The 24,096-nt window shown below is 48.2% G+C and overlaps 1 protein-coding gene across 2 annotated transcripts in view; it reads left to right on the plus strand.

The window, feature by feature from the left end:
- The window catches only part of FAT2 (FAT atypical cadherin 2), a 98,075-nt gene that overhangs the window by 9,644 nt on the left and 64,335 nt on the right, over positions 1–24,096 (plus strand). The window contains exons 1-4 of one of the 2 annotated variants that reach the window (XM_044947435.2): positions 10,754–10,904; positions 13,813–17,080; positions 18,529–18,843; positions 22,941–22,999. In XM_044947435.2, the coding sequence (XP_044803370.1) occupies positions 13,834–17,080; positions 18,529–18,843; positions 22,941–22,999 (3,621 nt within the window). In that variant the 5' untranslated portion in view covers positions 10,754–10,904; positions 13,813–13,833. Of the gene's footprint in view, positions 1–10,753; positions 10,905–13,812; positions 17,081–18,528; positions 18,844–22,940; positions 23,000–24,096 lie in introns of those variants that run through there. The other variant, XM_025292379.3, reaches the window with a different exon arrangement.

Consider the following 24,096-nt stretch of genomic DNA (forward strand, 5'->3'; position numbering starts at 1 on the left):
TCAGTTGGTAAAGAATCCGCCTGCAATGCAAGAGACCCTGGTTTGACTCTTGGGTCGGTAAGATCCCCTGGAGAAAGGACAGGCTACCCTCTCCAGTATTCTTGGGCTTCCCTGGTGGCTCAGCTGGTAAAGAATCTGCCCACATTGCAGGAGACCTGGGTTCAATCCCTGGGTTGGGAAGATCCCCTAGAGAAGGGAAAGGCTACCCACTCCAGTATTCTGGCCTGGAGAATTCCATATAGTCTGTAGGGTCGTAAAGAGTCAGACACAAATGAGCAACTTTCACTTTCACTTTCACAGGGGAGGGTTACCCAGGAAGACAGGAGAGCAGGCACTAGTCCCAGTTCCCAGATGGATAAGTGGAGACCCCATGAAAAGAGGTGGTTTGCTCAGGGGGTCTCCGGTTTGGTCCCCTCCCAGGCCCTCTGATACATTACCAAGGTCCCTCAGCACCAAAGGAGTGGAGCTCCCATCCCTAAATAATTTCATCACTGCCCTACTGCCTGAGGGCTTCCTCTGCAAGGCACTGGGACTGTGGTGTGAGGCACTTCATCTTAACTGCAATCTCACTGCAGCAGGATTATCTTCTCCAGTTTATGTATGAAGGGACTGAGGCTCGGTCAGGGTTAAAGATTTGCTCAAGGTCATACAGCCAGCAGTGGGCTGAGCATGACTCAAACAGCAGGTCACCTTACATCAGAGCCTGAGCAGGTGACCTCCACACTCTGTGGCCCTATCAGTAGCCTCCCCACCCTCAAGCAGACCCGGCAGGCAGTGGCCATGGGTGGCAGATGACCTTTGGTACAAGGAACAAAGAAGCTTAGGGACTTCCCTGGTGGTCCTGTGGTTAAGAATCAGCCTGCCAGTGCAGGGAACATGGGTTCAATCTCTGGTCCAGGAAGACCCCACCTGTCTCAGGGCAACTAAGCTCTCAAGCTACAACTGCTAAAGCCTGTGCATTCTAGAGCCCAAGCTCTGCAATGAGAGGAGCCACGGCAATGAGAAGCCAGAAACTACAGAGTAGCCCCAATTTGCCACAACTAGAGAAATCCTGCTTGCAGCAACGAAGACCCAGTGCAGCCAAAACTAAATAAACAAATAAACTAAAAAAAAAGAGAGAGAAAAAAGAGAAAGGGAAGCTTCAGTCCCAGCAGCTTCAAAGAGCCAGTATGAGGAACAGAATTCACTTCACTGGGGGCCACAAGGCCTGCTAACTCTGGAGAAGGCAGTTTGTTGCATTTGGATAGACAGGGGAACCATGCTGGATGGCTTCGTTTGACAAATCACATGAGATGGGGCCCAGAGAGTCACCCCAACACACCAAGAAATCAGGTAGGTTGTGAGGTGTCCACAACATTCTCTGCTTTGTGTTTCCACAGCCTATCTTCTGCCCACCTTACACCCCATCTTCTGCCCCCTCACACTCTAACCTCTCTGTACCCACTGTGGGGAAAAGGGTGACAAGAACAGAAATTATTTTTATTATTCAAATGCTGCTCAAGCTGTTGTGTGAGCTTTGCTACAAATTGTTGCAAGGAGACAGGAGATGTCACAGAGACTCACAGTGTGTGCGTATGTATGTGTGTGTATCTGTTTGTGTTTAACAGTACTCCTGGAAGGGGCTCCTGGAGCATGGACAGGTATCTGTATACATACAGAGAATATTCCACACATATTTTTGAACACCAAAGGTAACAGTAATAATATTACTATAACTATTCTAATAACTATAGTAATAATAATGAATAATAGTAACAGATAACATTATTTTCTATGTGCTAAATGCTTTGCATGCATAAACTCACTAAATCCTCCTCCATGGAGGTAACTGTTGCTAGCCCCATTTCATAAATGGGGAAACTGGGGCTTGGATAGAGGAAGTCAGGCCTCCAGACAAGCAGAGACAGGAAGGACTTCCTTGTTGGTCCAGTGGTTAAGACTCTGTGCTTCCATTGCATGAGGCAAGGGTTCAATCCCTGGTTAGGGAACTAAGATCTTGCATACCCTGCAGTGCAGCTAAATTTTTTTAATTAAGGAAAAAAAAAGAAACAGAAAGCAGAGGCAATACAGGAGGCAGGTGTGACCCCAATGGCTGGCTCCTTTCCCTGCACTCTCCTGAGTAGAATGAGTGCTTTGTGGGTTCCTGAGGAGCCCCAGGTTGGGAAAGGAGTTGGGGTGTGGGGAGCAACTTGGCCAGTGCAAAGTGCTCAAGGTGAGGAGACTGGGTTCTGTTTCCAGGTGTGCCAACAAAGTCCAATGCGACTTAGTTCAGCGCACTATGGACTTCCCTTCTCCAGGCAGAGTTCTCCCATCTCTACAAAACGGAGATTAGACTCCTAGAAGCTCTCACACTGTGCCCTAGCGGGGCTTGGGAACCTCACAGAGACGCCTGCAAAGGTGAAGGTGGGAACCGGGGGGGTGGGCTCAGGGCAGCAGGCGGGTCTCAGTCCACTTTCCATAATGATAATGACAGTTTTAAAAAATAGCAGCTAATATTTATTCAGCGGTTGCTAGGTGTGACATTGTGTTAACTGTTTAATATGAAATCACCTCGTCAAGCCTTCAGAACAACTATCTGAAGTGCATTCAGTTAGTATCTCTCTTTTAAAGATGAGAACAGAGGCTCAGAGGTTCAGTTAGTGATCCAAGGTCCCCCCTGTTGGAACTTGATGCCTATGTGTTTGAAAATTCATCCATAGCTTCTGGAAAGACAAAGGATTTCACTAGACCCAAGAGTTGCAAGATGCACAGAGGACTAAAGACCCCCTGCCCCAGGTGAGGCCCATGTGGTGGGGACACTCTGGCCTCTACAATCTGTTTTACCCTCTGGAGGGAGCTTTGCAGTCCTCCAGGGATGTCTGTCTCCTGACTTCAGGACACAACCTTCCAGCCTCACAGAGAGCCACCCCAAACTCTAACCTTCAGGAGAGCCTCTTTCTCTCCACACGGGGGCCTCCTGGTCCCTGCCTGGCCAAAGGCTGCCCCACCAAGAGGAGAGACTCCACAGGCCTTCCCATGGAGCTGAGTTTGTGCCTGAAGGATCCCAAGACATAAACACAGAACTTAGAGGAGGTGCTCTGTTCCTCCTGTTTGTCACCAGAACGACTAACTGATAAACAGGTTCAATGTCATTCTGAGCTAGAACTGGTTTTTGTAACTTATGAATCCTTCTGGACAGAGCAGCCAGAAAAAGTGGGACAGGATTTGTCCTCCCCTCAAGCCCTCTGATCCCTGGATGCCCTCTGGTTTAGGGAGTTTTCAGCTCCAAATGCAAAGCTCATGCACCCATACAGGCAGTCCCAAGAGGAAGAGATCCCTTGTTCTCTCTGGGGCTCAGTGAGTGTTGGGGGCTCTGAACTCTCCAGCCAGGGTAGGGGGAGCCTCACGGGTCAAGCAGGCCCAGTGCGTGGAGAGGAGGCCATCCTGAAGTCTATTTTCCTTACAGTTTGGAAAGAGACCTGGGTACTGGTATGTGTCTCTTCTGATAGAAAACTGCCTTGAAGATAAACGGTAGCTGATGCAGCCTCCAAATCTGGGAGAGCTTGGGGATGGGGTCTGGAGAACACAGGCCCCATCTGCAGGTGGCAGCCACCACTCAGCTCCAGCCAGCCGTTCTATGGACCAACACAGACAGTGCCCTCCACTTTGTTAAACGAAAGCTGGAGTCTAGATTTTGGGGTGAAGCTTTCCAATGTTTATACGTTAACAACTAATTAGGTAAAAAGCCATCAAACAACAAAACAATATACTATGGCCCAACAAAACTAACTGAAGTGGGACAGCCTGTATACTACCCACTGGCCACATGGGATAGCCTTGTAGGGCTCTAAGACTTTATGTCCAGCAGCACCTCCCTCTCTCCTTCGGCTCCTCGTAGACCATCATGTCGATCTCATGATGGGGTCCCACTCACTACAGGTCTTTCCTTTGGCCTGAATTGCCCTGGGCTACCTCCCTGGCCTGCAGGAACCCCTCTCTCCTTTCCCCCTCTAGTCTGTCTTCAATCTCCTTGTCCCTGCCCCAGGGCCTTTGCACTGCCTACTTCTTCTGCCTGGAAGTCCTTCTCAAGATGACTTTGTGGCCTTCCCTCTGCTCACATGTCACCTTGCTATGTAGACTTTCCCTGACCACTCTTTCAAAAATAGCACCTCCTCCATCACTCTCTAATCTTGCTTTCTATGAATTTCCTTCACATCAGTTTTCATCATCTGATGATATATATATATATATTTGGTGATGTCACCAGCTTGTGGGATCTTAGTTCCCCAACCAGGGATCAAACCTATGCCTCCTGCACTGGAAGCATAGAGTCCTAACCACTGGACTGCCATGGAAGTCCCTTATAAAGTACTTTTATTTGTTTAGGCCACATTGTGATCTTAGTTCCCCAATCAGGGATCAAACCCACGCCTCTTGCACTTGAAGTACAGTCTTAACCACCAGACCTTCTCTTAACCTCTCTCTCTGGCACTAGAATCCAACCCCCACAAGAGCAAGGTCTTTATCCATCCTGTTCTCTGCTCTAGAATGTCTTCATAGGGTAGGCCCTCAATAAATAAGTACTGAATGAATGCATAAATGAATGGTTTTGGCAGAAGAGGTCCAATAGCAAAGCACTTTCCCATTATCCCCCATTTTGTCCCTTTTCTTCCTTAAAATCCAGTTGCCTAGAAGCCCTTTGTTTCCTTCAAATGTCCAACTCTCCCGGGTCACATTATGCCTTTTGAGGGCCCTAGTCACTGTAGCCTTTGTGTGCCCCTTCCTCCATGAAAAAAATATCAGAAAGTATATTTAAGGACAACACTGACATACAGATGAATATATGGGCTAGTGGCTCCCATGCTGGACAGCTCAGACATAGAACACTTCCATCACTGTAGAAAATTCTTTTGGAGAATGTTGCTGCAGAGAGTTAGCTACAGCCCCTTCTGAGTCTCTCTTTTTGGAATATGGGTTCCTATTCTGGGCCAGTACTTGAATCCACCACCTGCTAGATGGTGAACCAGGCAGAGCCCTCCAATTAGCTGAGCCTCCGTTTCTCATTTACAGAATGAGAATGATAATAAGTGTCACAATAAGGGTGAGGTTGGTACAGTAACTAACTCACACTGAGTGTATCCTGTGCTAGGAATTGCCATGTACTGACTCATGCAGCCTTCTCAATAGCTCCATGAGATAGGTGCTACTCTCATTTCCCTTTTTCCAGGAACAGAGAGGTTAAATAACTGCCCAAGGTCACACAGCTGGTGAATGATAGAGCTGGGATTTGAAAGCAGGTTGATCTGGCTTCAGAGACCACTTTCTTGCTATCAATTCTACCCAATACTGTAGGCTTTCTCCAAAGACCAAGTGAGAAAATGCATGCAGATGTGTTTTGAAAACGTATAGATTGCCATCCAGATACCAGACAGTATAATTTTTGTCATCAATAATGATAATCAGAATACTAATAAAGAAGGGGACCTCAAGTCTCAGCTTTATTTTACCTATACCCTAGATGAGAACTTCCTTTTCAGCCATTTCTCTTCCCCTTAATTCCAGGCTTGGGTTTCTCAGTCTGCTGGTGGTTCCTGCTGCCATTTAGCAAGCCATTATTGGTCCTAATAAGGTGTTACTCTGTGTCTTTCCTCCCTGTGCTTTTACCTGTCATATTATCTGTCTTTCCTCCAGCCCTGGGAAGTAGGTAGGAGTAGCTATTTATTATTGCCATTTGACAGACAGGTAAATTGAGGCTCAGAAGAAATCCTGTGGCCTTGCTAAGGTCACACAGCCCATCCAGGGCTCATGTCACTGGTCCTTTTCCTGTTTGTATCCAGTTCTTTGACTTGTTTTTGTTACATAAGGACTCAGCAGTGGCTGCCTATAAACTAGCACATGACTCAAGTGTTTGAGTTTCTTAGAAATGAATCGAGCCTCCCTACCAATTCCTGAATCTCAGTTGACCTAAACCAATAGAGCTGGTGTGCAAGACCAGTCCACACTAGAGTTGGAATCTTTTTTTAAAAAAAAAACCTTTTATTTTCTATTGGGGCATAGCTGATTAACAGTGTTGTGATAGTTTTAGGTGGACAGCAAAGAGACTCAGCCATACATATACATGTATCTATTCTCCCCAAAGCTCCTTTCCCACCCAGGCTGCCACATAACATTGAGCAGAGTTCCCTGTGCTATACAGTAGGACATTGTTGGTTATCCATTTTAAATACAGCAATGTATACATGTCGATCACAAACTCCCAAACCACCCTTTCCCCCTACCCTTCCTTCCCACCCCGGGCAGCCATAAGTTCCTTCTCTGTGAGTCTCTTCTTAATTTGTAAGTAAGTTCATTTGTATCATTTCCTTTTAGATTCTACATATAAGGGATGAGCTACGATGTTTTTCCTTCTCTGTCTGACTTACTTCATAGAGCGGGAATCTTGAATGGGAAAATTCCCCTTTTGATTTGATATTAGATTACTCTTCCTAGCACATAGTTCTGCTCTGGTCCTGCCTCTTCTCTAAAACCTTCAGTGGCTCCATACAACTAAGTAGAAAAATTATTTCAGTAGCTAAAGACTTCCTGACAAGCAGGTACCTGGAATGTCAACATTCTTTCACTTTTAATCTGGCTCAAAGGCAAAAGGCCTCCTAATTCTCACTCCTGGCTCCACACCCCCCACTCCTCAGCCTTTGTCATAAATAGAATATATTCAGGATTCTTTCTTGAGAGCCACAGAGCCAGCCTCACACTGGATGCCAGAGGCGGTGGATAGGGGTGGGCCGTCATAAAATAAATGCTGAAAGCACCCAAATCCATGATAAATTCATATTCAGACTTTTGAGGGGAGAGTGTGGACATCATCCAGTGAAGAGGAATGAATCCAGTGACTCTTTCTCTCATGAAAGACTCTCCAAACTATACAAAATATCTTCCCTCATTGCTTCTCCCCTGAGCCTCGGCAATCCAGAATGCCCAGCTTCAGGAAATTCAACTTTCTGATATCAGTTCAGCCTCCCTGTTCTGGGTGCCCTTGGTGTGCCAGGCAAATCTCAGTTTACCACATCTGAGAAACAGGAGTAAAAGGGCAGATGCGTTTCCTAAAAGTACTCTTGGGCTATTAGTTAATGTCCAAGAAAAGGGAAGGTGCTGGGCCATGAGGCAGAATGTCATTTTCTGATTTGTGCCTGGGTGATGCAGAAGAATTTCATCATCAGAAACAAGCTTGGCATTTTGAACAAATCTGGTAGGACTGTCTTTAGTGGAAGCTTAATTTGGCTTTGAATTCTTCTAAGTGCATCTGCTTCCCCATGGAAGAGACAGAAATACAGAGTCACAAACTCCTAGAACTAGATGCCTGAGTCCTCGCACATGGACCATTATGGATACAGGTCACAGAGCATCAGATTCACAGCACATCCCATCATGCAGTTCAGAACATACAGGCAGGACACAGAATGTTAGGATGGCAGAGCCCCCACTTGTCAGATCTGGAGGGGCTCCCAGTCTAGTTTTTCAAACCTGTGCTTCCCAAGAGAATGAGGGACAAGCCTGGAGGCAGAGTCTGAGGCCTTGAGCCCTGCTTCAATAGTGCAGTTCTGCTTTTATCTGTTTATAGGCTGTGTTTCCAAGTACAACTTGATTAGGAAAAAAAGAAAGCAACAGAGGGGTCTGAAATCTCAGATCCATTCATGCCCCTTCCCCCAAGACACACACATCATTTAGAGGTGAAGATGGAAGTCCAGATGGCTTAGGTGACTGACTTGACCAACACTCCCAGGGAATAAGTGACTTTGGATCTAGGTCTTCCAAGAGCCAGGTCAGCTAACTACACTGACCACTGAATAGGCATCAGTGAATGTGCAACCCTGATCCACAGCCAGAGGAAGTCCCAAATTCCACAAACCAAAGAACCTGCCCATGTAAGTTGGAAAGGACTTTAGAGCTCTCTTTGTAGTCCCCAAGGGCAACCATTCCCCTGGAATAGCACATCCTTTCCCGGGTGGCCACCCAGAATCTGCTTGGATTCCCCCAGAGACGGGGACCTCTCTATATTGTGAGACGACTCATTTCAGAATTGCACTTGAGATCGCTAACCAAGAAAACAGGGCTAGATCTCAGAGCACTGTTCCTGCCAGTTGTATTCAGACTTTTATCACTGACTTGGATAAAGACACAGATGTTACAATCACCAAGGTGCTAAACATTTGAATTAAGATTCTGAGAAGCTGGAGCAGTGAGTGAAACACATGGAGAAATGAATCCTGGTCTCGTTAAAGCCCTATGTCATTTAGTTGCAGAAGATCAGCCTGCATAGGAACAGATTGGGGGTGGTGTGAAAAGACATCTAGGAGTTTTCATTACCTACAAACTCAACAATCTGAGCCAGTTGCTAAAAAGTAATAGTACTTGATAATATTTGTTGAAAATTGTGTCATATACCATAGTAATTATGTACTTTAATTCATTTCATTCTCAAAATGATATTATGAAGTCAGGAGACTAAGGATCAGAGAATGTAAGTCACTTGCCCAAAGTCACACAGCCAGAAGCTGTGCGCTGTGAACCATTTTCTGCATGAAATGGGATTGGGAGTTACACAGAATTTGATTCACTGCTGCTGCTGCTAAGTCACTTGAGTCGTATCCGACTCTGTGCGACCCCATAGACGGCAGCCCACCAGGCTCCCCCGTCCCTGGGATTCTCCAGGCAAGAACACTGGAGTGGGTTGCCATTTCCTTCTCCAATGCATGAAAGTGAAAAGTGAAAGTGAAGTCGCTCAGTCGTGTCCAACTCTTAGCGACCCCATGGACTGCAGCCCAACAGGCTCCTCCATCTGTGGGATTTTCCAGGCAAGAGTACTGGAGTGGGGTGCCATAGCCTTCTCCGTTGATTCACACATATATCCTAAAAGAGCCCATTCATGAAGCCCCACATCTGCACTTGCTCACACCTGTGCACACACACAAGCCCCATGGCTACTGGTTTATTTACTCCCATTTCATTCATTTTGTCAAGCAGGCACACACACAGAGTGTACCCACACAATTATTCAAAATTGCCTCCTAAGTGTGTGTGTATGTGATTTCTTGAAAATGTGCACATTCAGCCACATGCAGATTTCTCTCTGAGTCTGGGGAGCCAAAAGCTTGAGGCCCCACCCCAGACAAGCGCCTGCTCGCAGCTTCCCAGCACAGCCTGTGGCTCGGCTAGCAAGCTCAGACTCGACCAGGGACCAGCAGCTTCCTGCTCCGCTGGGGAGCAGACTGGGCCTTCTCTAGGGGGTTCAGTGGACCCCACCCTCACCCCAATCTCAGTCTTTGATTCTGCCTTGGCTTTGAAACAACAGTAACTAATATTTACTGAGTGCTTTTCTATGGGCCAGGCACCATACTAAGCATATTAACATACATAATCCTGTTTCATCTTCCTAAAACCTCAGGAAAGCATTGTTCTTAATAGGCCCATCTTACAGATGAAGAAACTGAGGTTCGAAGAGGTTGCCTTCCCCAAGGTTATCCAGTCAGCAAGTGGTAGAGTTGGACTTGAACCCAAACAGTTGGATTTACAAGTGAGCACAGTTTCTCTTTCTCGCAATGTGACTAGGAGGAAAGAACCTGGCTCTGGTTCCCACCCTGTGACCTTGGGCAAGCCCCTTTCTTTTTGAGGGACTTTATTTTCCAGCTTCAAAAAGGAAGGGAGGCTGACTAAAGGTTCTCTCAGTTTTCCCTCTGTCTTTGCTTTTCCAAAGTCCAGATCCTTCCATTTTTTTCAACTAGTATTTACTGAGCTTGTTTATGTATCAGGCACTGATCAAAGCACTGGGAGTTCATGCATTAATAAGATACACAAAGCTCCTGTCTTCATGGAGCCCAGGAGACAGTAAACAAATAAATAAGAACAATATTGGGAGGTGACATGTGCCATGGAGAAAATGAGGGTGAAGTGATAAAAAAGGGTGTTAGATAGCAGGCTACATCAACCTGGGGGTTAGAAGGTGACACTGTGCTCAGTTGCTCGGTTGTGTCCGTCTCTTTGCGATCCCATGGACTGTAACCTTCCAGGCTCCTCTGTTCATGGGATCCCCCAGGCAAGAATACTGGATGGGTTGCCATTTCCTTCTCCAGAAGGTGACATTAGAGCTGAGAAATGGATAACAAGAAGGAGCTAGCCATGGGTGAATCTTAAACAGAGGAAAACAGCAAGTGCAAATTTGGTGTGTTTGCAGAAGAGAAAGAAGACCCTTGTTCTGCAGCTTGATGAACAATAAGAGGGGTGCTGGGAGGTATCATCTGAGATGCAGGCAGGGCTCAGGTGGTAGGGAGCCTTCCAGGCTATGATACAACTTCAGGTTTCATCTAAATGCTATAGGAAGCTGATGGAAAATTTTAAGCATGGAAGTGATAAGAATTGATTTATGCTTTCACAAGATGTTTCAAAATAGTGGTCCTAGGTGCTGTGGGTGGGGAGGGTAGCCCAGGGAGCTGAACATGTCCCTGCCCCCTGCAAGCCTGTTCACTTGCCTGGGCACAGTGCCAGAAACAAGTCTCAGACACAGGCCCTTCCCCCAGAAAACCACTCGCCAGGTCTGTGGATCCTAGAGCTTGAACACAGCCATGGGCACCAAACCCCCACCCAAGGGTTCATTCCCTTTGACATCATTCCCTTTGACCACCACTACCACCACTACCCCCTGCGCCGGCAAGACCCCATCCCTGCTCCCTTCTCTGCAGCTCACTTTAAGAACTCTAGCTCTGCAAGGCACCCCTGCAGCTGCTGAGCAGAGTGTCTTGTTGGGACCTGCCCTCCACGGGAGCTGACCTGGTGAACAGGAAGTGTTCCCCACAGCAGGGCGGGCAGAGCTGGGAGGCTGCCTGCATCCTGGACTTGCTGGGCCACCGAATTGAGTGTGGACCTGGGACCAGGTAAGCACTCATTTCCCCCCTCCAGCTTCAACTTCAAAAGCAATGCCATCCTGGGGGAAGGAGTGGGGTCTGAATGATTGGGGGGGGTGGTCCCCTTCCTGCTTGCAAGGAATTGTGTCAGGGATGGGCAAGTGTGGCTTTTCCCTGTGGCCAGGACCCTTGTGGGCTGCAGTGGCAAGCAAGGTGTGACAGCAAGGGGTGGGAAGGGTGGGGAATAGACAACATCTTTTTCTGTCACCGGCTTTAGGACCCCAGGTGTAGAGTCTGCCTCCATCCTGGCCCCTCTCTTCTGAGGTGCTGGGCATAGGCGCCACCAACAGGATGTCAAGTGAGGAATGGTGGGAGGGAGCCTAAAAGGAGGAGGCATAATCAAATTCTTTTCTATCACAGGCGTTCAGATCCCAAGTTAGGCTGACTTTCCCATTTCTGCCTTCACTCTCTTTCCCATGTTGGGATGCAACCCACAAGGTCTTAAAGAACCTGCCTTCGGTTGTCTCGACTCGAGAGAGACAAGGATCTAAGCCTCTTTTTCCCCCTTGCCCTGGACGTTTAACTCTTCCTTGCCTTTGAAGACCAAGGCAACTGGAAAAACAAGTCTTGCCTGTTTCTTCCAGGAATACTTGGCACATCTGGCTGATAGCCATGAACTCCCCAGAGTCAAGACTCCCATGGTCAGGCCGGGCACCAGCCTTGTGCACACAACCTCACACGTGCTTCTAGAAGACTCAGTTTGGCAACCAAACTCAGCCCACCCCCATCACCCTCCCCACCCTTGACCCTGATGAGTCTCATATTTTGACCCAGGATGGAGTTCAGGGATGAGCCACTGAGGAAGCCGTAAGGGAGAGGATGGGGAACAGTGGGTCTTAGAGGTGAGGCACTCATTTGTGGTTACTTCAACAATTGCCAGGGGCTGCTTCTTACCTGGCCACCTACTGTGTGACTCAGGGCAAGATCCCTCTCCCACCTGGGTTCTCTTTTTCCATCTTTGCATGAGAAGCGGGTCTGAGCTCCGTTATCTCTCAGGACCACCACTTCAGCTCAGCTCTGCCATTTCAGAGGAGGAAGAGAAGGTGTTTCTCTCTTCAGGATTACAAGACAAGCCAGAATCAGGCCCCATCCAAAGGGACTTTTGGTGGAGGAGGATGTAGCTAAGCCAGGGACTTTTCCCCATGAAATATTTATTTACTCATTTGGCAGTATCAGGTCTTAGCTGCGTCATGCAGGATCTTTGGTTACAATACTCAGGCTCTCTAGCTGTGATGTGCGGGCTCAGTAGTTGTGGCACTCGGGCCTAGTTGCCCTGCAACATGTGGGATCTTATTTCCCTGAGCAGGAATTTGAGCCCATGTCCCCTGCATTGCAAGGCAGATTCATAACCACTGGACCACAATGGATGTCTCACCAGGATTAATTTGTGCTTTGTTTCTATGTAGCTGTCAGGCCATGGGCAGGCCCCTTCCATTTATGAAACTTAGATTCCTATGACTAAAAATAGCTAATATTATGTTAAAACTTACCGTCTTCCCTGGTGGCTCAGATGGTAAAGAATCTGCCTGAAATGCAGGAGACCTGGGTTCGATCCCTGGATTGGGAAGATTCCCTGGAGAAGGAAATGGCAACCCACTCTGGTATTCTTCCCTGGGAAATCCCATGGACAGAGGACCCTGGTGGGCTACAGTCCATGGGATCACAAGAGTCGGACACGACTGAGTGACTTTCACTTCACTTCACTTATGTTAAAACTTACTATGTGCCAGGCACTCTGTTAGCTCATTTACCTTTCTTATTTCACTTAATTTTCAAACAATCAAATGAGGTAGATATTATCCTTATTCCTACTCTACAGAAGAGGGGGTCGAGGCTCATAGAAGTGAAACAACCTGCCCAGAAAGTCACCCAGCTAGTAAATAGTGAAGCCAGGCCTGATGGCCCAGGAGCCTGATGCCAGGCCTGCGATCCTGGTCCCTTTGCTTTTTCGCAGCTCCTACACGTGCAGATGCAGCTCAGTTCAACTAGAGTTCAGCCCTGACGGAAGTGTCTTGTGGGAAGTATTTAGTGCCAGACTGCTAAGCTTGGGTACCTGTTCAGAATGATTTCAGCATCACTGAGGAAGATTTTCCAGTGGTAAAGAACCACTTGCTGATGCAGGAGACATAAGAGATGCACATTTGATCCCTGGGTTGGGAAGATCCCCTGGAGGAGGAAATGGCAACCCACTCCAGTATTCTTGCCTGGAGAATCCCATGGACAGAGGAGACTGGTGGACTACAGTCCATGGGGTCCCAAAGAGTTGGACACGGCTGAAGCAACTTAGCATGCATGCACAGGGAACCACTGAAGGTTTGGAAAAGGGAGGGAAGCAGATAACCACTGTATCTGCTGGATGCCCTTGAGGAAGCACTTAAACTAGTCTGTTACTCTTCAAACACAAAGTTTTGCAATCTCAGCACTACTGACTTGCTGTGGGTGTCTTTCCCGTGCACCATAGGCTGTTTGGCAGCATCCCCATCCTCTATCTACTAAATGCCAACAGCACCTCCTGCACAAGCTGGAATAGCCAAAAATACCTTTGTGCGTGCTACATTGGTTTGGTTGTGTCTGGCTCTTTGCGACCCTATGGACTGTAGCCCACCAGGCTCCTCTGTCCCTGGGATTCTCCAGGCAAGAATAGGAGTGGGTTGCCATGCCCTTCTCCAAGGGATCTTCCCTACCCAGGGGTTAAACCTGCATCTCTTAAGTTTCTTGCATTGGCAGGTGGGTTCTTTACCATGAGTGCCACCTGGGAAGGAAAAAATACCTTCAGACATTGCCAAATGTCCTCTGAGGGGCAAAACCACCCCAGTTAAGAGCCAAAGCAGTAGAGACCATTTCTTTCCTAACTCATACCCTTTCTTTTTCTGCCCAGGGTTTCAGGAGGTTTTCCATCATGATTATTGCCTCGTTGGGGTTTGCCATTCTCTTGCTCCACTGTACAACTTGTGAGAATCCCCTCATCTCCTCAGCCTGGCACTTCACATACCCCCTATATAATGCAACCATCTATGAAAACTCTGCTCCCAAGACCTATGTGGAAAGCTCTGAGAAAATGGGCATCTACCTCATAGGCCCCCAATGGGCAGTGAGGTACCGGATTATCTCTGGAGATGTGGCCAATGTGTTTAAAACAGAGGAGTACGTGGTGGGCAACTTCTGCTTTCTGAGAATAAGGACAAAGAGCAGCAACACGGCCCTTCTGAACAGGGAGGTGCGAGACAGCTACACCCTCATCATCCAAGCCACAGAGAAGACCCTGGAATTAGAAGCGCTGGCCCGCGTGGTGGTCCGCATCCTGGACCAGAATGACCTGAAGCCCCTCTTCTCCCCACCTTCATACCGGGTCACCATCTCTGAGGACATGCCCCTCAAGAGCCCCATCTGCAAGGTGAGTGCCACCGATGCAGACCTGGGCCAGAACGCCGAGTTCTATTATGCATTTAACACAAGGTCGGAGATGTTTGCCATCCACCCCACCAGCGGGGTGGTCACCTTGGCTGGGAAGCTCAACGTTACCTGGCGAGGGAAGCATGAGCTCCAGGTACTGGCTGTGGACCGCATGCGGAAGATCTCGGAGGGCAATGGATTTGGCAACTTGGCTGCGCTCATCATCCATGTAGAGCCTGCCCTCAGGAAGCCCCCAGCCATTTCCTCGGTGGTCTTGGCTGCACCGGACCGCAGCGAGGATACCACCTATGCCACTGTCATGGTAGATGCAAACAGCTCAGGGGCGGACGTGGACTCGCTGGAAATTGTTGGTGGTGACCCTGGAAAGAACTTCAAAGCCATCAAATCTTATGCCCGGAGCAGTGAGTTCAGCGTGGTTTCTGTCAAAGACATCAACTGGATGGACCACCCTCATGGATTCAACCTCAGCCTGCAGGCCAGGGCTGGAAGCAGACCTTCCATTTACTCCCAGATCAGGGGCTTTCACCTACCCCCTTCCAAACTGATTTCCCTCAAATTTGAGAAGGCCATGTACAGAGTGCAGCTTAGTGAGTTTTCCCCCACTGGCAGCCGTGTGGTGATGGTGAAAGTAACCCCAGCCTTCCCCAACCTGAAGTATGTTCTAAAGCCATCCTTAGAGAGTGCAGCATTTAAACTGAATGCCCGCACGGGGCTGATCACCACCACAAAGCTCATGGACTTCCATGACCAAGCCCAGTACCAGCTGCGCATCAGAACCTCACCGGGCCTGGCCTCCACCACTGTGGTCATTGACATCATGGACTGTAACAATCATGCCCCAGTGTTCAACAGGTCCTCCTACGATGGCACTTTTGATGAGAACATCCCTCCAGGCACCAGTGTTCTGACTGTTACTGCCACAGACCAGGATCATGGAGAGAATGGATATATCACCTACTCCATCACTCATCCAAATGCTGTCCCCTTTTCTATTGACCCTTACCTGGGGATCATCTCCACCTCCAAACCCATGGACTATGAGCTCATGAATAGAATTTACACTTTCCGGGTACGGGCATCAGATTGGGGATCCCCATTTCGCCAAGAAAAAGAAGTGTCTGTTTCTCTTAGGCTCAAGAATCTGAATGACAACAAGCCTATGTTTGAGGAAGTTAACTGCACTGGGTCTATCCACGAAGACTGGCCAGTAGGAAAATCAGTAATGACTGTGTCAGCTATAGATGTGGATGAGCTTCTGAACCTAAAATACGAGTTTGTATCAGGCAATGAACTCGAGTATTTTGATCTAAATCATTTCTCTGGCGTGATATCCCTCAAACGCTCTTTTAGGAACCGTACTACCGGTCAACCCATCAACTATTCCCTGAAAATTACAGCTTCGGATGGGAAAAATTATGCCTCACCCATGACTTTGAATGTTACTGTAGTGAAGGACCCTCATTTTGAGGTCCCTGTAAAGTGTGAGAAGACAGGGGTACTGACACATTTCACAAAGACCATCTTGCACTCTATTGGGCTTCAGAATCAGGAGTCCAATGATGAGGATTTCACTTCCTTAAGTGCATATCAGATCAATCATCATACCCCTCAGTTTGAGGACCACTTTCCACAGTCCATTGACATCCTTGAGAGTGCTCCTCTCAACACACCTCTAGCCCATCTGGCAGCCACTGACCCTGATGCTGGCTTTAATGGAAAACTGGTCTATGTGATTGCAGATGGCAATGAAGAGGGTTGCTTTGACATTGAGCTAGAAACAGGGCTGCTCACTGTAGCTGCCCCCTTAGACTATGAAGCTACCAGTTTCTACGTCCTCAATGTAACAGTATATGACCTGGGCACTCCCCAGAAGTCCTCCTGGAAGCTGCTGACAGTGAATGTGGAAGACTGGAATGACAACGCACCCAGATTTCCTCCCGGTGGGTACCAGGTAACAATCTCAGAAGACACAGAAGTTGGAACCACTGTTGCAGAGCTGAAAGCAAAAGATGTTGACTCAGAGGATAATGGGAGGGTTCGATACGTGCTGTTAAGCCCCACAGAGAAGTTCTCCCTCCATCCTCTCACAGGAGAAATGGTTGTCACAGGACACCTGGATCGGGAATCAGAACCTCGGTATATACTCAAGGTGGAGGCCAGGGACCAGCCCAGGAAGGGCCACCAGCTTTTCTCTGTCACTGACCTGATAATCACATTGGAAGATGTCAATGACAACTCCCCTCAGTGCATCACAGAACACCGCAGGCTTAAGGTCCCAGAGGATCTACCCCCAGCGACTATTCTAACATTTCTGGATGCCTCTGATCCTGACCTGGGCCCTGCGGGAGAAGTACAGTATGTCCTGTTAGATGATGCCCACGGGACCTTCCACGTGAACCCAATGACCGGGGCACTCAGTCTGGAGAAAGAGCTGGACTTTGAGAGGAGGGCTGGATATAACCTGAGCCTATGGGCCAGCGACAGTGGGAAGCCCCTGGCCCGCAGGACCCTCTGCCACGTGGAGGTGATCGTCCTGGATGTGAATGAGAATCTCCACCCTCCCCGCTTTGCCTCCTTTGTGCACCAGTGCCAGGTGCAGGAGAACAGCCCCTCAGGAGCTTCAGTGATGGTAGTGGCCGCCCACGATGATGACACTGGCTTGGATGGGGAGCTCCAGTACTTCCTGCGCGGTGGCACCGGCCTTGCTGCCTTTAGCATCAACCAAGACACAGGTACTGGGCGTTGGGAGGGACGGGAGGGCCAGGTGCTGGGAGAGGATGGGGCTAAGGGAAATCAGGGGCTCTTTTCAGAAAAGTCAGGCTGTAAGCTAAAAGGACCAATAAATAGGGCCACTCCTTCCTGTCCCTCTTATTTTATTTTTTAAATTATTTTGGCCACGCCACATGACTTTTTGATTCTCAGTCCCCTGACTAGAGATTAAACTCGTGTGCTTGGCAGTGAAACTACAGAGCCCTAACCACAGGACAACCTGGGAATTTCCTCACTCTTTTTTAATGGCTGCATTTGTTCATATACTTTTACTGGTACGCATGAGTCTCTATAGGAAAAACTCTTAAAAATGCAGTTCTTGGGTCAAAGGATAATACACATTTTCAATGTTAATATATCTTTCCAAGTTGTCCTCCAAAAAGGTGGCATCAATGCACTTATTCCTTTGAAGCTCCATAGACAATAAGTGCAATTCAGCAAACCCCGGGCACCCTCTACTTGTGAGGCCCTGAGATAGGTAACTTAGAGAAGATCCCAGGTGAATAAAAGTAGGTTATTCACCTTGAGAAGTTTACAACCTGACGGATGATTTCTCGCCAGGGTAAAGGAGAGGGTGATGATGAAAGAGAATTAGATTGAGAGTCAATTCTAGACTCAGCTCTTCTGCTTACTTGCTGCATGATCTTGGTCAAGTCATGCTCTTTCTATGGGCCTCAGTTTCCCCATCTGTCAAAAGAGGAGGTTCCTTCAGCTCTGAGATGCTATGGCTGTGAACTGGGCCTTGCCCTCTCACCTAGGTCTTCAGAGTTGAGTATGTCCCATGAGAGCTTAGGGCACAAGCCTCTTTTGCTCACTCTGGGACCCTTGACCTCTAGAACAGTGTTGGCCCACAATAAGTAATTTGTAGAATGAGTGAACTAATGAATGAAACTAAGTCTCTAAAATCATGAAGATGATAGAGGGGGAATAGCAATTTATTCATCAAATCCCTCACCCTTGAATTAGTATTTATAAGGACTTGAAGCTTGAAGGAACCACTGTAAGGACCAAAGCATGGAAATCCCACCTAGAGAATGTGAAATAAATAAACTGGACTTGGGTTGAAGTAGTCAGGAGAAAGTAGGTCAACTACTACAGCCTTCTGAAAACCCTGCGTGTGCCCATATGCCCATATGAAAACCCTGCATGTGCCCGTATACCCATAACTGTGTGGCTGAGTTATGGATCTGTCTTAGCAGAGAAAGGCTCTGAGAGGTTCTTCAATAAGAATACGAGCTCCCCTGTGTTTAACTCAGCAGCTCCCACACCGTATAGGCCACAGTTCCCTTTTCCCCTGAAACACTTGTTAATATCCTTTCCATGGTATGGTTTCAGGACTGTTAAGTAAAGTGCTCTCTAGAGCTACTTTGAGCTCTGAAATACTTTGGGTTTGGTGATCACCTTTCCCCAGGAATGATTCAGACTCTGGCACCCCTGGACCGAGAATTTGCATCCTGTTACTGGCTGACGGTACTGGCAGTAGACAAGGGTTCCATCCCCCTCTCGTCTGTAACTGAAGTCTACATTGAGGTTTTGGATGTCAATGACAACCCACCCCAGATGTCCAGACCTGTGTTCTACCCCACCGTCCGGGAGGATGCGCCCCTGCACACCTCTGTGCTTCAGTTGGATGCCTGGGACCCGGACTCCAGCTCCAAGGGGAAACTGACCTTCAATATCACCAGCGGGAACCATATGGGATTCTTTGTCCTTCATCCTCTCACAGGTAAGGACCTCAGAAACCTGGGTGAATAGGATTCTCTACAGCAGTGCTTCTCAAAGTGTGATCCAAAGATCGGCATCATGAGTGTCGCATATGAACCAGCTAGTAGGTCGAGTTCTCAGGCTCCACCTTAGACCTACTGAATCAGAAATCTATATTTTAATAAGACATCCAGAAGATTTTGATGTGTGCTATGTTTGAGAACCGCACTTCATCAAAGTCCATCTCTATGGAAGAATAAGAATATGTCAGTTTTCTTTCCTTGGGGCCCAGGGAAGCTAAGCAGGTTCCCCGTGTTGTCAAGTTGGGACTATTTCAACCCTGCAAGTGTTCCCAACATGACCATTCCCCAGAATCACAAGCCACAGGCTGAGTCTCTTAACTCTAGTTTCAAACTGATCTCAAGCCTGCCCAGGGAGTGATGGTAATAGAGACCCACTTCAGAGGAGTCAACAATCTCACAAAGATCTGTCCTCAACCCAAGGCCATCTAGGATGGTTCGGAGGAATCTAGAGGTCAAAAACTTGCAGCAGTGAACCAGATATAGTCCACAACAGTGTTCTGTTTGGTCTGCACAAGCTTTAAACAGTAATTTTCAAGTTGTTGCCAACATTTAAAAATGAGCAAAGCTCACAAAATGTTCCAGACTTCTGTAACTAGAAGATCTAGCCATGCCAATTGCACAACCACCTGAGCCAACAGCAGCTCCCCGTGTAGGGCAGGCGTGTCCTCTTTCCTCACAGTCCTTTCACTCCGGCCTGCTTCCTGCATTTATGCTGCCTGCCTGGCTCCCAGAAGAATGAGAGCCAGTTCCCACGGCTGCAGGTACAGCTCCAAGGCCTTGTGCCCCTCTGGACCATGAACAACAATGCTATTGCAGAGAACGCTGACATTCTTGCCTTCCAACCCAACTTCCCATTCTCCAGCTCCAACCACTGACTCTTGTCCTTGAAGGACAGAAGTCTGGCAAGATTGGAAAAAGCCGGGTGGGGAGGCGGGGGAGTGGGGGAGAGCTAGCAGCAGCTTCCTTCATGATCCTTAAGGCAAAAGAAAGTCAGGAAAAGCGATGGGCCTGGGGGTCCTGAGGCAGACAGCGGGTGGAGGACACAAGTGCCGTTTTGCCCTGTGACATCTGTTTGGAACCTTTGACCTTGGGGAGTGGATTAGTCTTCCTGAAAGGAGGATGCTTTTCCCAAGCTGGCTGTCTGCCTGGGCCCACTCGGCCCCTCCCTTTTTGGAAGCGGGAAGACATCTCTCACCTAAGGTAATAGGTTCTCTACTTCTCCCAAATCCCTGCTGTGTCTACTGTTAACAGTTCCCTGACACCAGGTCTGGCAACATGCCCCAAAGGGCAGAGATGCTTAGTCTTCCTTCAGTTGAGAAGAAATTCTTATCAGCATGAACATTTAAAAATAAAATAATAAATCCAGCAATGACCCCTCTCCCCCACCCCCGCCTACCTTACTTATCCCTTAGATTGTCCTACTTCCATACCTGGATCCCTTGGCTGGTTTCCCTATGCCCTTAAGATAAAGCTAAGCCCTGTCACGCCCCATGAGCTTACCTCTCTCACTCCATCACTCTCTGATTCCAACCATGTGGCCTCCCTCAGTCCACGCACGCCCTCTCCTGGCATAGGGCCTTTGCAAAGGTTTTCCTTCTGCCAGGGGTCTCCTCTCCTTTTTCAAGGTAACTCCTGCTTTTCTTTCAGATCTCAGCCCAGCTGTTCTTTTCTTAAAGAAGTTTTTTTTTTTGACACTATAATACATCTCCCAGCAGCATTTACTTTTAAAAAACATGCTATCACATAGAACATTATAGTCATCTATAATGTGGTGATTATTCCATTAATTATCCACATACTTCACTAGACTTCAACAAGCTTTCCAGAAAAGGAACTTTGAATGTTTTTTGAAAACTATAATATCGAGGCCTGGCACAGAGTAGAACCTCAACAAATAATGAGGGAATGAATGAATGAATCTCTGCCAGCATCCACAATCATTGGTTAAGCCCAAGACTCATTTATCCCGCAAATGTTTGAAGGTGTCTGTCCTTATAAGGCATTTAAGTTAAGTGCTATGGAGAGGGGAAGAAGAATAAGACACAGTTTCAGCCCTTGAGGAACCCAATCCATGAGGAGTATAAAGATTTGGATATAAAAAGAGCTGTAGAACCTGTGTAAAGAGTACAACATTGTAAAAGATGAGTGGATGTGAGGCTGTGAGTTTAGAGGAGAGAGGAAGCTGCTCAGTGTGGTGGACCAGCAATGGCTTCATGGGATAGCAGGCAGCTGTGCTGAGCTGAAGGGCGGGGAAGATTCTGACAGGCAGCATGCTGGGCGGGCACTTGGGTAAAAATGGTGACGGAAGCAACAGTCAGGAGGAGAAGACCCAGGACTTGCTGAACACAGAGCAAGTAGGTCCATTTTCTCTTTCTTTTTAAAAAAAACTTTTTCTTCTTTTTCAATGGTGAAATAATCATAGACTTACAGGAGAGCTGCAAAGAGAGTTCTCATATACCAGTCACTCAGGTTCCCCTAATGTTAACACAGTGTATGTATCAACACTAAGAATTAATAATGGTGCAAGGGAATTCAGGAGATTACAGACTTCATTCAGATTTCCCCAGTTTTCTCTGCTAACGGCCTTACTCCCATCTAGGACTTCATACCAACCTCAGAGAGGGGGATGTGGAGGAGCACAAGGGCAATGGTCCAGGGGGTCCAGCAGCAATTACAGGGACACCGGCCCTGAGAAGGTGGGGGAGAAGGCAGCAGGGGAGGCGGTGGTGAGAGAAAGGAAAGAGAGAAAAGTAAAACTAGAGATAGAAGAACAGTGACTGAGTTTCCCAGACACACAGAGAGGGGAGGGAGAGAGGAATCCCTGGGAAGGCAAGAGAGGTGGGGGATCAACAGAGAGAGGGGAGAGGGGCAGAAGAGGGAGCAGGAGCAGGAGGGGGGCAGGACTGAGCTGGAAGGAAGGCTCTCCGCCAAGCCCTCTCATCCTGCACTCTTCCTGGGGGTCCCCCGGATGCCGGGCCTTCCCCGGCAGGTTCCTCGGCTTGGGGACAAGCTGGGTGGGGTGAACTGAAACAATATTCACTCTGTCCCAGGGGAACATCTTCCTTCCTGATTGTGGGGCTTTCCAACAACCTCCTAGGACCTCTCCCATGGCTGCCTTCAGTGAGGGAAGAAAGAGCCAGAATGACACAAAGGCAAAGACACGCCCCCAACAGAGGTCACTCCTCACATCTGTACTGGAGACCCCACCCCAACACCAGATCCCCTTTTCCCCTCAGGAAGCCCCCACCCCCACACTTCATTCCATTACTCTATCATTTAATTGCCTAAACAAGATCAAGAAACTTACAGAAAGCTTTTAGAACACCCACTACGCCCTACCAATAGCTCTGCCTTCATTGAAAAGGGTCCCGCCTACTCAGCTAGGACCTCTCAAGTCTATGGGCTCGGGTGCCCCTCTGGTCTCCCAACAATCTTGAGCTTGACTTGTCTGATACAGGCAGAGAACTGGCTTCTTTTCACCATTATAGCCTCAATTTATAGCCACAGTGCCTAGAAAATGAAAACCAGAATTACAGATCACTAAGTTCACCTTTGGGAATTTACAGAAGTGCGGGGAGGAGCCCAGAGCAGCCCTCCTCTGGCTCATCTGTGCCAGCTGGGCATGGGAAGAGCCCATTCTAGGTGCCAGGTGAGCAAGAGAATTAGAACAAAGGAGTAAAACGTCACCCCTTTGTGATTTCCCCGGGAACTAGAGGCAGTGACTGTGACCCCCGTTATAACTCCTGATGAGCGGCCTTTTCATTCAACAGTAACAGTATCCTGGGCTCAGCACCCTCCTCATGGCGGAAGCAGGAAATAGGTAGGGACCCCAGCTTACACTATCACCTCTGCTGTCCTCTCCCTACCTCTCCTCCCCTTCTTCTCTCTCCAGATTTCCATTTCCTCTTTATGTTCGTGCTCTCCCAAGACCAAAAGAATTCTGAGCTAGGCTTTGAATGTAGGCGTTGAATTTATCCCAGTAAAATGGCCCTGGGAGCCGTTTGCTCCAGTCTCCCCCCAACCATCTCTCCTCCAGGTCTCCTAGCCACTGCCCGGCAGCTGGACCGAGAAAACAAGGATGAACACATCCTGGAGGTGAGTGATGCTGCTGAACCCCTGCACTACATTTGAAAACCTCCTGCAGGAGGCCAGGCTGGAGCCAAGCCAGGCCTTGGGGCCACATGCACGTCTCCAGGCAGTAGCCGAGGAGGGTTCTGACTCAGGGAGAAGTTGCTACTTAAGCTGAGCGGGAAGCACTGATCAATTAGTAATGCCTGCAGGGAGTGTAGGAAAACAGAGCAGTACACATGGGTTATGTATTTGTCCAGTATGCTTTCTGGCCCATCCCCACGCTCTAGAGTCACCTAAGGACAAACACTAGGTCAGTAGCAGAGCCAGGATGAAAACCCAGACCTTTGTCCTCTAGGCCCATGCTTTTTCTGTGCATGTGTGCAGTCACTCAGTTGGGTCTGACTCTTTGTGACCCCATGGACTCTAGCCCACCAGGCTCCTCTGTCCCTAGGATCTTCCAGTCAAGAATACTAGAGTGGGTTGCCACTCTCTTCTTCAGGGGATCCTCTCCACCAAGAATCAAACACGTGTCTCCTGCACTGCAGTCGTATTCTCTACCACTCAGCCACCTGGGCAGTCGTGCTCTTTCTAGGATGTCTCTAAAATAAGCATCCCTGGTGACCATTCCAATGAGAGGTGTCAGTCTTGACCCAGAGGGCCTTAAATCAGAAGTACTCTAGTCAACCCTGTCCTGTGTTATCCACAACTGATGAACAGGCTCCTCCGCTAGTCTTAAAGGCATCAGCTAGGAGGGACACATATTCCTCAGCAGAACTGAAATCAGTGTTGCCTTCTATGATCCCAGGCTCTGGACACTCCCTTTGCGTAAAACCGGCATCACTAGTAAGGAGCAGCTCAATGGCCTTCTAGGCACTGAGGCATTCTCCATAGTTCAGTAGAGGCATTTGTCTTTAAATAGCAAAATCTTTTTAAAATTCAGAAGCATTTTGAGTGGAAATGTCCTATCTATACTGATGCATGTGATAATTTGCTGGCATGTGGAACAGTGCCTGGTCCTGAAATTGTTTTCTTGCCTTTCTTCTGTCTCCGGATCTCATCTCATACACTGGGCCACATGCCTGACTCCAAAGGTACCGCCCACGCCTCCATAAACGCCTCCT

This window comes from Bubalus bubalis, chromosome 9 (genome assembly GCF_019923935.1).
Source record: "Bubalus bubalis isolate 160015118507 breed Murrah chromosome 9, NDDB_SH_1, whole genome shotgun sequence".
In the NCBI taxonomy this organism is placed as follows: Eukaryota; Metazoa; Chordata; class Mammalia; order Artiodactyla; family Bovidae; genus Bubalus; species Bubalus bubalis.